Below are 13,926 nucleotides of genomic sequence, written 5' to 3' on the forward strand. Positions count from 1 at the left end.
TGCAATAAGTGTTGCACCAACTACGTTTTAAATAAACTTGATTCTAACCTTCCTTTTCCCACAAACACTCGTCCAAATTATTGCCTCATTCTCCTATTTTTACTTCTCGGCTTGCTTTAGATTTCAGAAATGTTTAATCTGACGATTTGCCTGGGGATGTATGTGTAAAAACAATCCAGAAATGATGGCTTAATCCAGCAAAATGAGTAAGAACATAGACTCAGTACTTCCGTGTACCCTACGTGAAAGATAAATGGCAATCTTGCGTCAAGTCTAAACAAAACAAAATTGGTTTTGTAACCTACTTTCCCTTCCCGCCAGATTTTCATCCGGGAAAATGAGCGGAAAAGGAAGTTGAACATTCTAAACTGTTGCTATTGGCCCTCAGATGTAAAGTCCCGCGTTTTCTTCGTGCTGATTGGTCAAAACACTTGTCCATCTCTTCTCACGGTAGTTACGCCTTCCGTACAAATGCAACGTTAGCGGGGTTTTTGGGAGTCATTCGCGCTTTCACTTCAGAGACCAGGCAAAGTTTGTGTCCGGTCGCACATTTTGACACTGAGCAGGACATAAACTTATCGCTGGACAGCTGCTGTTTTCTCCAGAGACGAGTAACAACATACTCTGCCAGCATGCATGTGATAAAGCGAGGTGAGCTCTGTTTCTGTTGTTATGGTTCGCTGTAAACGGCCTCGGTTAGCTCCAGTGCTACCGCTGTCAAAACGTTCCTCTGCTAGTTACTAAGAAATGCAACTACTCATCTCCTGTCTCTGCCCGACCGATTGGGCGATATATCGAAACGATCGAATCTTTCACGCCATGCTTGACTATAAGAAGCAGAGTGAAACGGCTAAAGTTAGCTAGTAGCCCTTGTTTAACTGTTGGGCAGCTTAGTTAAGCTAACTCACAAGTGTTAGCTGCATAACAGGCTGTTTTATTGAGCTAATTAGCATCAGGTAAACATGCACGTCGTTTTAGAAAATTCAGATGGTGACCAGCCGGTCAAACATGAACGCGGACTAATGTGAATTAAAATGTAATTTCAGAGCCTTTCTGCTAAAGTTTTGTTTTTTTCCATTGAAGTTGACTTAAGTGTTTATGCAGTTAGCCATAAACCTTTTGTCATAGTTGGCGCCAAAAGAGTTTTGTGGCTGATTGTCCTGAGTGACAGCGTTGGTCTTGGATTATTGATAGATGTTGATATAGATTGAAAGAATACCATAATAAAGTATTTTTAGCAAAAAAAAAAGGACTGTACAATTTTTAACGAGTAGTTTCAGTTTCCATGAAAGTTTTTCCGGAAAGTTAACTGTCACTCTGTTTTAACAACAGTGAGTGAATGTAACTAAGCACATTGACTGGTATTTGTCCAATTTTAAGGTACTTGAGTATTTAAATTTGTCATGCTACCTCGATACTTTGGCTCTACTGCATTTTGCAGACAGCTATTGTACTGTATACTCCACTGCCTTTATTTTATCGCCATAGTTGATTAAATTAAATTGTTACCTAAAAAATAAAGCAACTAAGATTCAAGTGAAAGATCTGCGTACTTCTAATGCTATTGATTAATAGTTAAATGCCAAAAGTCATAGTTTTACAACCATACTGGTGTTGATATTTTTATGAACTGTCGTGATTGTTATAATTTGAAGTGTGTGTGTGTGTGGGGGGGGCTTGAAAGGCTCAGTCAAATTTAAAGGAAAATGGACATGAGGCTATAATGAAAAGGAGTCCAAAGAAGCCAAAAGATGTTAATTTGGGACAAAATGATCAAAAAGGGCAGTAAATAAAACGGTGTGTTTCAGCTTTAATGGTATATTTGTTTTGTTTTCCCCCTCCCCCCTTAGATGGACGCCAAGAGCGCGTGATGTTTGATAAAATCACCTCTCGCATCCAGAAGCTGTGCTATGGATTGAATTCTGATTTTGTGGATCCAGCTCAGATTACGATGAAGGTCATCCAAGGTTTGTACAGCGGAGTCACCACCGTGGAGCTCGACACGCTGGCTGCAGAGATCGCCGCCACCCTCACAACTAAACACCCTGACTATGCCATCCTCGCTGCGCGGATTGCAGTCTCAAATCTGCACAAAGAGACGAAGAAGGTGTTCAGTGACGTGATGGAGGACCTGTATAACTACATCAACCCTTTAAATAAACGCCACTCTCCCATGATCTCCAAGGAGACGCTCGACATTGTTCTTGAGAACAGAGACCGCCTCAACTCGGCCATAATTTATGACCGTGATTTCTCCTACAACTTCTTTGGCTTCAAGACTCTGGAGCGATCCTACCTGTTGAAGATCAATGGCAAAGTAGCCGAGCGACCTCAGCACATGCTCATGAGGGTGTCTGTTGGAATTCACGGAAAAGATATCGATGCAGCCATTGAGACCTACAACCTGCTGTCAGAGAAGTGGTTCACCCACGCCTCCCCTACGCTGTTCAACGCTGGAACCAACAGGCCACAGCTGTCCAGCTGCTTCCTGCTTGCCATGAAGGACGACAGCATCGAAGGCATTTATGACACACTGAAGCAATGTGCTCTCATCTCAAAGTCAGCTGGAGGAATCGGTGTGGCGGTCAGCTGCATCCGATCAACAGGGAGCTACATTGCTGGCACCAACGGCAACTCCAATGGGCTAGTCCCCATGCTGAGAGTTTACAACAACACAGCACGCTATGTCGACCAAGGTGGCAACAAGAGACCTGGAGCCTTTGCCATGTACCTGGAGCCCTGGCACTTTGATGTGTTTGACTTCTTGGAGCTGAAGAAAAACACAGGAAAGGAGGAGCAGAGGGCCAGAGACCTTTTCTATGCCCTGTGGATTCCTGACCTCTTCATGAAGCGGGTGGAGAGCAACCAGGACTGGTCTCTGATGTGTCCAAACGAGTGCCCTGGGCTGGATGAGTGTTGGGGGGAGGAGTTTGAGAAGCTCTACACCACATATGAAAAGGAAGGGAGGGTCAAGCGTGTGGTGAAGGCTCAGCAGCTGTGGCACGCCATGATTGAGTCCCAGACAGAAACCGGTACGCCCTACATGCTGTACAAAGATGCCTGCAACAGGAAGAGCAACCAGCAGAATCTGGGCACCATCAAATGCAGCAACCTCTGCACAGAAATCGTCGAATACACCAGTGATGATGAGGTAGCTGTCTGCAATTTGGCCTCTGTGGCGCTTAACATGTACGTCACCCCAGAGCGGACTTTTGACTTTAAAAAACTAGCCCACGTGACCAAAGTAATTGTCAAAAACTTAAACAAAATCATCGACATTAACTTCTATCCGGTGCCTGAAGCAGAAAAGTCCAACAAGCGTCACAGGCCCATAGGAATTGGCGTCCAAGGTTTGGCAGATGCCTTCATCCTCATGCGTCACCCGTTTGAAAGCCCAGAGGCTCAGCTGCTGAACATTCAGATCTTTGAGACCATCTACTACGCTGCCCTGGAGGCGAGCTGCGAGCTGGCCGCCGAACTCGGCCCCTATGAGACGTACGAAGGCTCTCCAGTCAGCAAGGGCATCCTGCAGTACGACATGTGGGAGAAGACGCCCACCGACCTGTGGGACTGGAAGCTGCTGAAGGAGAAGATTGCCAAACACGGAGTGAGGAACAGTCTGCTGCTGGCCCCGATGCCCACGGCCTCCACCGCCCAGATCCTGGGCAACAACGAGTCCATTGAAGCCTACACCAGCAACATCTACACCCGCAGGGTCCTCTCTGGAGAGTTTCAGATCGTGAATCCTCATCTGCTCAAAGACCTGACGGAGAGGGGACTGTGGAACGAGGACATGAAGAACCAGCTGATAGCTCACAACGGGTCCATTCAGGTAATCGATCCACATCGCGTCTGACTCGCACATCACAGGAATTAAACTTCTCACTTGTATTGAATTGATTCTGATTTAAATGATTTCGTTTGTATGGTAGGAATTATTACATTAAAATATTTGCTTATGTCAGCTTCAGTTTAATTAAATTAAACATATTATAATTTGACTTCATCGTGATCATGATTAGCCAATTGAAAATTAATCTGCAACTATTTTGATAACTGAATAACCGTTTCAGCCATAAAGCAAAAATGGCAAACATTTATTGATTCCACCTTCTCAAATATGATTTGCTGCTTTTATTTTGCATTTGTGCAGCAAATTGTCTCATTTTAAGACCTGAAATGACCAGGAACAACAGTTGCTTAATTTTTCAGTCACTTTAGTACCTTTATCAGGTCTAGTATTCCAACTTTAGTCATAAATACATTTAAGATTTTCTGGTGTTTATTTTGCAGCATAAGACATTTTTAAACTTTGTTTGTCTTTTTCAACAGAACATTCAAGAAATTCCAGATGATCTGAAACAGCTTTATAAAACCGTGTGGGAAATCTCCCAGAAGATTGTAATCAAGATGGCTGCTGATCGTGGTGCCTTCATTGACCAGAGCCAGTCCCTGAACATCCACATCGCAGAACCAAACTACGGCAAACTGACCAGCATGCACTTCTACGGCTGGAAACAAGTAAGTGAGCTGTGGGAAGACAAATCACAGTAACGACTATAAATGAACACAACAACAACTGAGTAAATTTACTTCTCCCTCTCGCCGCAGGGTCTGAAGACGGGAATGTACTACCTGAGGACGAAGCCTGCTGCTAACCCCATCCAGTTCACCCTGAACAAGGAGAAGCTGAAGGACGCACAGGAGCCGGTGCAGGCCTCAGAGGAGGAGATTAAGGAGCGCAACATTGCTGCCATGGTGTGTTCTCTGCAGAACCGAGACGAGTGCCTCATGTGTGGATCTTAAATGTGTCCTCTTTGTTGTGCCTGGTGATGTTGGCACACAACAGTTCAAAAAATTGAGCATTTTTCTTTTCTTTTTTTTTTTCCTTTTACCAACTGGATCTTGTAACGATGTATAGAATTAATTTTATTAAAAATAAATGTTCTCTTAACTCATTTGTCAGTACTTGGCTTCATGTTTGAAATAGAACAGTTTTGTCATGGAGATCAAAAGGATTTGCATGCCAGTTTGTTTTGTGAGCTGTGGAAAGTAAACCAACTTGATTTGGACTGTTGGGAGACAAAGCAAGTGCTGTCGAGCTGCAGCTAATCACTTATTTAATAGATGAAACAAGATCAGCTGTTTTTTTTTGTGTGTGTTCGTTAACCCTCAAGTAAAAGACAAAAAGCTTAGAGAGATAATCAGATATTTTGTTTTGCCTATCAATCCCGACCTCAAAATATTTTTATTAACTAAAAATGGACCTGTGGAAAAATGTCCAACAATTGTTAAAAAAAAAAAAAGTTGTCCACTGTGTTAATTAATAGTTTAAAAAAGCAAAAAAAAAAAAAAACAAAGCTTCTCCTTACAATATTGATGCATTCTAGTATCATTTTGGATATGTATTGTATAAAATTTCAGCCTGCTTCCAGCCATTCAAATGTGAGGATTTTTTTTTCTGGGTCTTGCAGTAAAAACCAAATGTTTAGCAATTAGTGGTCAAACAAAAACAAACTACCGTTCTCTTGAGCTAGAATTATTTCTTTCTTCATTTCTGATGTGTGATCTAAAAAACAAAAAAAAAAAAAAAGGTGAAGGAACCTTTTCCTACTCAGCAGTTCAAGCTACTAAGTATGCAAGTTAGGATGCGTTAGGGCAAGAAGGTCAAAGTAAATGACAGAATATTCAGATAATTATTTTTAATATATTTTTTATAAAATAATGAAAACATAATTTACACTTTAAAATGTACAAGTTATTACAACCAAAAGAAAACAAGTGTTTGTCAATGCATTGTGTGAGCACAGATGCACAGATTGAACCGATAATGCCAGAAAACAAAGGAATCAGTTTTGTACAGAGATCAGAATTAAAACAGCATACACAAATAAAAACACAGTACCCTCTCATCTTCACCATTGTCTGCAACAGTGGGAATGTTAAAAAATAAATTATCAAAATAGTTAAACATCTAAAAAAAAAAAAAAAACTAGTTATACAATATTTAACCATAATGTATTACTGATTTGTTCAACAGGGATTGTTGTGTTTGCTATAAATAGCTTACAATTACACATAACAAACAAAATGTATATATTATAAAACAAAAAAAGAAGGAAGGAAGCTGCACAAAGGGGTTTCCTCAAGCAGAAATAACAGGAGTGTCACTTGGATCCTGAACTAAAAAGGTCCAAACGTGAAACCAGAATGTGATCCCCATTATTGCCTGACTTTGTTTACAACAGTCTGGTAAAACTTAGTATTTCTGAACCAAAGCTTGAGCATAAATGGTACCGATATCAAAGTTAATGGCATGACAAGAGCCCGACTGCAAACTCTCATAACTGGCTGCAGAAAAGTAAAGAAGTCGGTAATGTCTTTCATTTATTTTAATGGGCTGAGGAGGAGCAGGAGGAAATGGCAGTTTTCTGTCCAGCTCAGGGTCAGACTACAACACTTGTTCCTCTTGTGTCAGCGAAATAAAAGTATCTTTAGTGGTAGTAGGTGAGTGGGTGATGCGGCTCAACTTTAAGAAAAATCAATTGAAAAAGAGTTTATGTTTGTCTAACACGGCCAGAAATATTGAATGGGTAACTACAATGGTTATAAACAGTAAGGTAGACAAGTTTGTAATGTCTCAGGCTACAGTGCATCACATCGCCCGCCGGGTGGTTTAGTGTCCTTAACAGCATCTTGAGGAACCTGAGTAAGTTGGGATTGAATATTCAACAGTTCCAGTCAGACCAGGGAAGAAGAAGAAGAAGAAGTAAGAAGTTGTTCAACAGGGCAGAGCAGGAGATGATAATTTCGTACAGTTTTATCAGCAGTATCTCTACTGACACAGGAAGATAGGACTGATTCATCCTCTGCAGGGTCCGTTCAGTACCAGCATCCATAAACAACCAGACACATTTTTTTTTCTGTATGAAAAATAGATATAGTAGACAATATCATTAAGCAAGCTAGCAGTATAAATAGTGTCATTTGTGTTCATTTGGGTTAGCACAGAACACAGGGACAAATCCTCTCATACGTACAGACAGACCGGTTCTGATATGAAGGAGCTTTAAATGATTTTCATGTACATTAAGTGTCTTCTGTAAGCACACACTACTGTTGATGAGCTAGTATGCTAAGACAGAATAATAAGAACAGCTTGACATTTTGGGAATTGACATGGATGACCTTCAAGTGGAGAACTGAATGAGAGCAACGGTCTCACTCCCATGTTTTAATCTGTTAAATATAAAAGGTCCGGCCTGCACATCGTTAGCTTAGCATGAAGAACAAAAACATGAAGAAACCGCTAGCTTGGCTCCGTCCTACCAACACCTCGAAAGTTATATAATGTTTATTTTCATAGTTAAATACAACGAGCACAGCATGTTTGGTACCGGATATAAAAATGAAGTATGCGACAGTGTGCTCTGTGTGATTTTAAAAACTAACAAAACCGTTTACAGCGGTGAGCTGAAACTGTCAATATGTGGCAGAATTTGGAGCAACACCGGAACTTGTTGCCAGGCAACAAGCGAGTCTGTTAGGACCAAAGTGAGTAAAACGGAAAATTAGTCCATGTAGCACCCCGGGGGTTTTTTGTGGATAGATTAATAAGATATAACGTCTTAATTAGGTAGATTTACTGGTGCTGGTATATGGATTTGGACAGATCCAGGCTAACTTTCCCCTTGTATTCAGTCTTAATGCTAAGCTAATAACGGTTTTCTGGCTAATAAAGGAACGACGTGAGAGCGGTGCCAGTTCTCTGTCATAAAGTGAGTAGGGGTAATTTCCAAAATGTCAGACAATCTAAATATCAGGGGAAAAAAGGATAATGTCAAAGAAGTACTACGATAACGTCTCAAGGTTAAACAGTTATCCAGTACATTTAGATCTGAGATGATACGGCACTGCTGAAGACAGTGAAGATTAAATTAAAGAAAAACAATGCACTACATTAGAGATATGATCATCATTATATCACTGAGCTTTATAACATGGATCATTTACACTCGCTCAACACGCTTGATGGCTTGTTTCACATCTAAAGGGCCGGGTTCAACCACGTAAACCTAGTTTTAAAAGGAAACGAATATTGTGGCCCACAAGTTTCGCATTACAGTAAACTAGTTTGTTCATCACTCAAACAGCATCACATTCATCCTCTGTCTCACACAGTCACACCAGAGTGAAACAAAATGCATCTTGCCTTGAGCACAAACACATTTTGTGCCTTAATGCTTCTGAGTATTCGCTGTACCATCCAGTTACACACACATACACACACACCTCTTTAGTACAACTGTTATACAGTATCAGTACAATATAGATAATATTGATACATGAGAATTGTACCACACAGGCATCTATCTACAGTAGCATGTCTGTAGAGCTTTGATTACCTCTAGTGAATTCTGGGAAATGCAGTCTGTGATGAGTCTTCTGTTTTTGTTTTTTTTTTCTTTTGGCTGATTCGCTGCAGGAACAGTATTAGGCCTCTCCAGGTGATGTAGTGTCCTCTAAAACAGTCAGGTTCTCCTCTCCTACTCGCTCCTCTGGCATAGTAGCATATGTATTTATATATAAGACAAGAATATAAGACGTTTTGACTTCAGTTTATAAAAATAAACGGGCTCAGAGAATAGAGAGGGAGGGTCTCCGCAGGCGTGGCTAAGACTTGTTGCAGTTTAAAAAAAAAAAAAAAGAAAAAGAAATTCTATCGTCTTATTTCTCGCTCTGTATGGTTTAAGGCAGTCCAATGGAAGCTGAGTGAGGAGACATCATTGTGACCTCTGCCGCTCCTGTGTGTGTGTGTGTGTGTGTGTGTGTGTGTGTGTGTGTGTGCAAGGAAATAACGGGTAGTGACAGAGTAAATCTCTCACAGTCGCCCTCCCTCTGCGGCCTGAACCTCACGCTCTTCTTCTCCTTCTACAGGTGCAGGTGTCACTCTCTCTTCGAGTTAGTTTCGTGCGTTAAGGGCCGAGCCTCGTGGTCGCTCTCCGTCTTGTCGAGGTTAGTAAAAAGCCTGCTGAACTTGCGCAGCTGCTCACTGGCTGTCAGGCTCTCCTCCTGCAAGCGCTGATTATTCTCTCTCAGGTTGGCCATCTCTGCGAGCAGCATGACTTTGTCCTGTTTCTCCTGGCGGCAGACAGACAAAGAAGAAGATGAATGATGATGTTCAGATAACTGCACAATGGATTTTCACTGTTATTTAAAGAACGCTTGGACATTTTGCGATATGCATTCAGTCAGTTTCTTGCCAAGACCTATTTGAGAAGATTGCTAACAGTCACATACATACATATGAAGCTGCAGCCCGGAGGCGATTAGCTTAGCTTAGGACAGCATAAGCAAACACATCACCTGTCATTAAACTATAACTAACAAGAAGCATCAAAGACCTTCAGAGGCGGTGGTAGGCAAATTTCACAACAGTTTGCTTGTCAAATTATTCTTTTACATAACAGTAACATCAAAGTGAACTGGAAAAACTGATGCTCTGTTGAATAGCTTGAATAGACTCGTATCAGAAAAAAATAACCTGATTTATTATCATATGGTAGTAAATGTGTGTTTTGTTTTGTTTTTTTTTAAAAAACAAAATAGTGGGCATCCAAACCAGTACACGGAACATTACTTTAATATTCTGGGTTAATATGTTTAAAAGATGTGCTCTGAACTGTTTAATAAAGGCAAAATGTAAAAAAAAGCAATTCTCACTCTCTCCAAATCATTGTTCAGCTGCTTTAACATCACTTCCAGGTGGTAGAGCCGACAAGACAGATCGTTGGGCACCTCGTCACTATAAACAAACACAACACACATTACAAGAGACAAATACACACCCACTGTGGTAAAGTTGGGAAGGAAGTCAGTTAAGACAGGTTTTACTAGTGCTTGTTTATGTTTACATTCATTCCTGTGCAAGACCGAAGCTCTTCATCTTCAGTAATATCATACTCTCACTGTTCATTGGTAGAGAACAGATAAACAGCCTTTGTGGCGACACAGAAACTGGTGCTACCAACCGTCTACTATAATGAAAGCTCAGAGTAGTAAACAACCTGGGGATTCAGTGCAGGTTCTGTGAGTGACCACAAGGTGGCAGAAGCGACAAAGTTAACAAGAGGAAAGCAGACCTAAGGGCATACCTGCTGTGCTGTGTTCCCACAGTCCTCTGACTTCTTTTCAACAAATATTTGTTTTTTCTGTGCAACAATGAAGTTGACCTACCCGCTGAAGGTCGGTGTGGTCCGAGGTGTCTGAGGGGTGTGAAACTGGACTGGACTAATGACTGGTCTCATGTCTGGACCTCCAACCTGTGGCTCCGTCAGTGAGAAGAGTGAAACTGCTCGTTGTGCTGGAACAGAGACGCATAATTGTACTTTTAACCCAAGTGTCCCCCTGGGATATGTGACACCTAAGCACAGGAGGCCATGGCAACAGGTAAGTTTCGGTCATCGTCTTTGTGGCTACAGAGGACACAAGGGACGGCAGAGAGAGACCCAGAGGAGAAACAGTGGCCGTGGAGCAGGGCAGGTGAACAGGTGTACAGGGCAGAGACGAACAGATCTCCAGTTTCATTCCCAGGAGTGTCAGGTGACAGAAGAGAGCTCAGACATGGTGACACCAATCACCCCCAAACATCCAGGCAAAATGTCCCACAGTTTATGCTGGTTAATTATTTTGATTATTATTATTATTTTTTTTTAAATGAGGCAAATTCATCATTACAAACTGTCAGTTAGATTTTGGGGAAATTTAAATTTGTTTTGCATTAAACTAACCAGTAAAACCGTATATGAATCTAATATGAAGACAGTAAATGTAAGAGTAGCGGAGCTAATTAAAGAACTTTTGTTCCAAACCAGAAAAATCCACAAAACCCAACAAACAACACGCAGAATCCCACACTGAGCCCAAAGTTAAACCAACTTCATTCGGAAGTGTTTCCATTCTCACCTTCGTAGGCTTTAGCAGCATTGACCAGGCTGGACCACTCCAGTCCACAGGCTGTGTCTGGAAGAGGCATCAACCCCGGATCGAGCCTCCTCAGGGGGGGAACTTTGTCTCTAACTTCTGTGAGAGACAGCTCTGAGGCAGACAGAGGCACTGAGAGACAGGAGAGGACAACGTCTGCAGTAAGTAAACAAAACGACAAAGGGCAGCTACAAACTACAAGGCTGCAGAAGTTATGAATGCAACAAATAACAGAACAATCAGAACTCTTTGGGTCCCCACACGATGAAATCTGGCAGCTAGTGCATTCAACACAACACTGTTTTCATAAGTACTGTCCATCTGCCCGAAACTGAGATCAAAACAGTTGCTGCAGTTTAAACTCACTCTTTTTGCCCTGAATGTGGTTGGAGGAGACGGCGTGTTTGCGTGTGGGCAGCGTGGAGGTGAACAGCACATCAGTGGGGGTCGTCTGGTTCTCTGAGTTTGCGAAGCTTGCCTCTCTGCGCCCGCTGCACAGCGACTCGTCTGAAAAGGTTCGCTGCAAGGTTCGTCTGGGAGACTGCAGGGAGAAAGTGACGAGGATCAGAGCTCAGTGTGCAAATTCAACAAAGTAAGACTGATGAATGAATCCTGACATAAAAATGGCTCGAAAGCGTTAGTGTGCTCCTCACCGGATCTCTTTGTGGCGTCTCTCCTGGGTTGTCCATGATAATTAGTTTCTTAAGGTCGTCTTCAATGGTGCTTTTGTATGTCCGGCGTGGAGAACGCAGGTCCCTCAGCGATGCTCGGAGCCGAGGTTGTCCAAAAACGTTCTTTGAATTTGTATCCACCTGCCTGGAGACGCAAGACATGATTACCAAAAACACAAAGGATAGCATTTATTTATTTTCTCTCTCTTTACTGCATCTCCCCACTTGGACCCAAACCATTTATGCCTCCAGCCCATTTACAGGTCAGAGGTTTAATGACGGGTTTTAGGCCCACACTCGTCTCAGTCAGGTTTCTGTTAATGTCTTTGAACTGTTCCATGTTTACAATTACTTCTGTGACCTGAGCATTGCACCTGACAAGACTGTTTACCAACCTTTGGCTCATGACACCTGCAAGGGGTCGCAAGAGAAATCTGAGACGTCATGAGTACATGAGCACAGAGAAAAATATTTACGTTTATTATTTAATGCTTTTTTCCTTTCTTGTGAATTACACAATAATTTTACTCCTTCAGAGCTCAAAGCACTCAGGTTGAATGGGTCACCACCTCACCAACAGATGTGTCCACTCATAAAGCCAAAAAAGATGTGATTCATACGTTTATACTTCACAAAATCAATATACGATGATATATTTTGCTTAAGAAGGACATGGATTATTTTGTCTTGCATGCATTGCAAAGAAAGGATGAGCAAACTTGGTCCAATAAAAAGATAAAATAATTTTTGGCTGTGTTTAGTATGCTCAGTGAACTCATTATATTTGATGACAGATTTGTGATGCTGTTGGGATCATCTGAAGCTGTAAGTCGCTGACGTACTTCTTGCTGCTGCTGCTGCTGTCAGAGCTGGATGTTGGGGTTGCATTTGAAGGTGATGGGTTGGTGTCTTCGGTCTGCCAGGCAGTTTGTCTGCTCTTCCCATATAAGGCCTTGGGAGCAGAGCTGGACAGGGGGATGGAGCTTAACTGAGCTGACGTGGGCGTCGTCGTAGCGGCTCGGACAGGCCGGGCTTTTTCAGCCGGAGTCTTGTAACCCTGCGGCGTGTAGGCCCTGAGACGATGGATGAGACACAGATATACGTGTGATATATGTGATTAATGCCTCAAAATTAACACTGCTTGTAATACGGGGGCAGCTGTGGCCTAGAGGTTGAAGAAGCGGCTTGAGCAAGGCACTTAACCCCCCAATATGCTCTCCGGGCGCTTGATGCTGCCCACTGCTCCTGTGTGTGTTTCACTGCATGTAATTTGCCAGGTGTTGCATGTGTGTGTCCAACTAAGGATGGGATAAATGCAGTAGTAAAATTCAGTATGTGTGTATGTAAAAATATATATATATACTGCCGATAAAAGTTGATTCTTCTTCTTCTTCTTAGGGGGGGAGTTTTTCCAGTTGTTATGAACCGTTGAAAAACTGTTTAGTGAAGAATATTCTCAGAAGCTGCAAATATGGTGCTCGTCTATCTTGCTTTTCATGGGACACACAAATATTTATAGTCATCTTATCTCAACAGACTTTGTCACAGATAGCTTGAGTGTCATGGAGCGTCATGATGCAAGACGTCAGCAGTGTGGGATCATGAGACTTGTCTTTTTTAGTTAAATAACCACCTCTGCCGAAGAAAATCTATCCAAGGTGAGACCTCAGAGTCGAGGTGTTTAGGTTTCATTCCCACTACATGCAGTCACGTTCGCCAGCTTCTTTCCTCCCTTTCTGCCTCTCTCCCAGAGGTTTTAGCAACTTCAATACAATCACAGCTTGTCCAGGTTTGTTAGAAGCATTTGGGATAATGTAACTACACACCAAAATATATAATAAAGGTCTAAGATATTTTTAGATATTTTAATGAGAAAATGCTACACATCTTCGAGAAGAAGAAGCAGCATACATAAAAATGCTGATATTTTTGTTTGCTCTAAGAGTATTTTACTGCTCTCTGGATGTGTTGTCTTTCCACATGAGCATAATTTATTCTTGAAGCATCCATTTCCTATTCCTCCTCTTCATTGATCAGTGAAGATAGAGTATGCCATTAAAGTGCAGGTCGTGTCGTCTGTCAGCAACGTACACCCCACTATCCCACTATACTGCTGATACAACAACATACAATGCTGACAGCAAAGGTAAACTGCAGAGGAATTATAGACTACAGCTACCATCATCTATCAAGTGACTTGTCTTGTCTTTTAACCAGGAGACTATTTTTTCAATACAGCAAAACAAGCTAACTAACAATTCTGTTAAAACTT

The 13,926-nt window shown here is 41.9% G+C and overlaps 2 protein-coding genes across 4 annotated transcripts in view; one reads left to right on the forward strand and one right to left on the reverse strand.

Moving 5' to 3' along the window:
• Positions 1–464: 464 nt before the first annotated feature.
• On the forward strand, positions 465–4,958 carry LOC124059313 (ribonucleoside-diphosphate reductase large subunit). Its single transcript, XM_046389196.1, has 4 exons — positions 465–651; positions 1,851–3,832; positions 4,333–4,521; positions 4,612–4,958. Exons 1-4 carry the CDS (start codon positions 633–635, stop codon positions 4,804–4,806), a joined length of 2,385 nt encoding a protein of 794 aa, XP_046245152.1. The 5' UTR covers positions 465–632; the 3' UTR covers positions 4,807–4,958.
• Positions 4,959–5,687: 729 nt separating this feature from the next.
• Positions 5,688–13,926, reverse strand: part of sipa1l3 (signal-induced proliferation-associated 1 like 3) — a 64,992-nt gene continuing 56,753 nt past the window's right edge. For all 3 annotated transcript variants that reach the window (XM_046389194.1, XM_046389192.1, XM_046389193.1), the window contains 7 exons: positions 12,497–12,727; positions 11,637–11,799; positions 11,350–11,524; positions 10,966–11,115; positions 10,237–10,363; positions 9,724–9,805; positions 5,688–9,141 (listed from right to left, as the gene is read on the reverse strand). In XM_046389194.1, coding sequence (XP_046245150.1) covers positions 8,947–9,141; positions 9,724–9,805; positions 10,237–10,363; positions 10,966–11,115; positions 11,350–11,524; positions 11,637–11,799; positions 12,497–12,727 — 1,123 coding nt within the window. In that variant the 3' untranslated portion in view covers positions 5,688–8,946. The remainder of the gene's footprint in view (positions 9,142–9,723; positions 9,806–10,236; positions 10,364–10,965; positions 11,116–11,349; positions 11,525–11,636; positions 11,800–12,496; positions 12,728–13,926) is intronic.

Source organism: Scatophagus argus, chromosome 5 (assembly GCF_020382885.2).
Source record: "Scatophagus argus isolate fScaArg1 chromosome 5, fScaArg1.pri, whole genome shotgun sequence".
Lineage (NCBI taxonomy): Eukaryota > Metazoa > Chordata > Actinopteri > Scatophagidae > Scatophagus > Scatophagus argus.

Bases quoted from the DNA above. Each gene is read 5' to 3' on its own strand.
- LOC124059313 (XM_046389196.1), top strand. The intron at 3,833-4,332 runs GTAATCGATCCA...CTTTTTCAACAG, and splicing joins CTCACAACGGGTCCATTCAG to AACATTCAAGAAATTCCAGA. The intron at 4,522-4,611 runs GTAAGTGAGCTG...CTCTCGCCGCAG, and splicing joins ACTTCTACGGCTGGAAACAA to GGTCTGAAGACGGGAATGTA.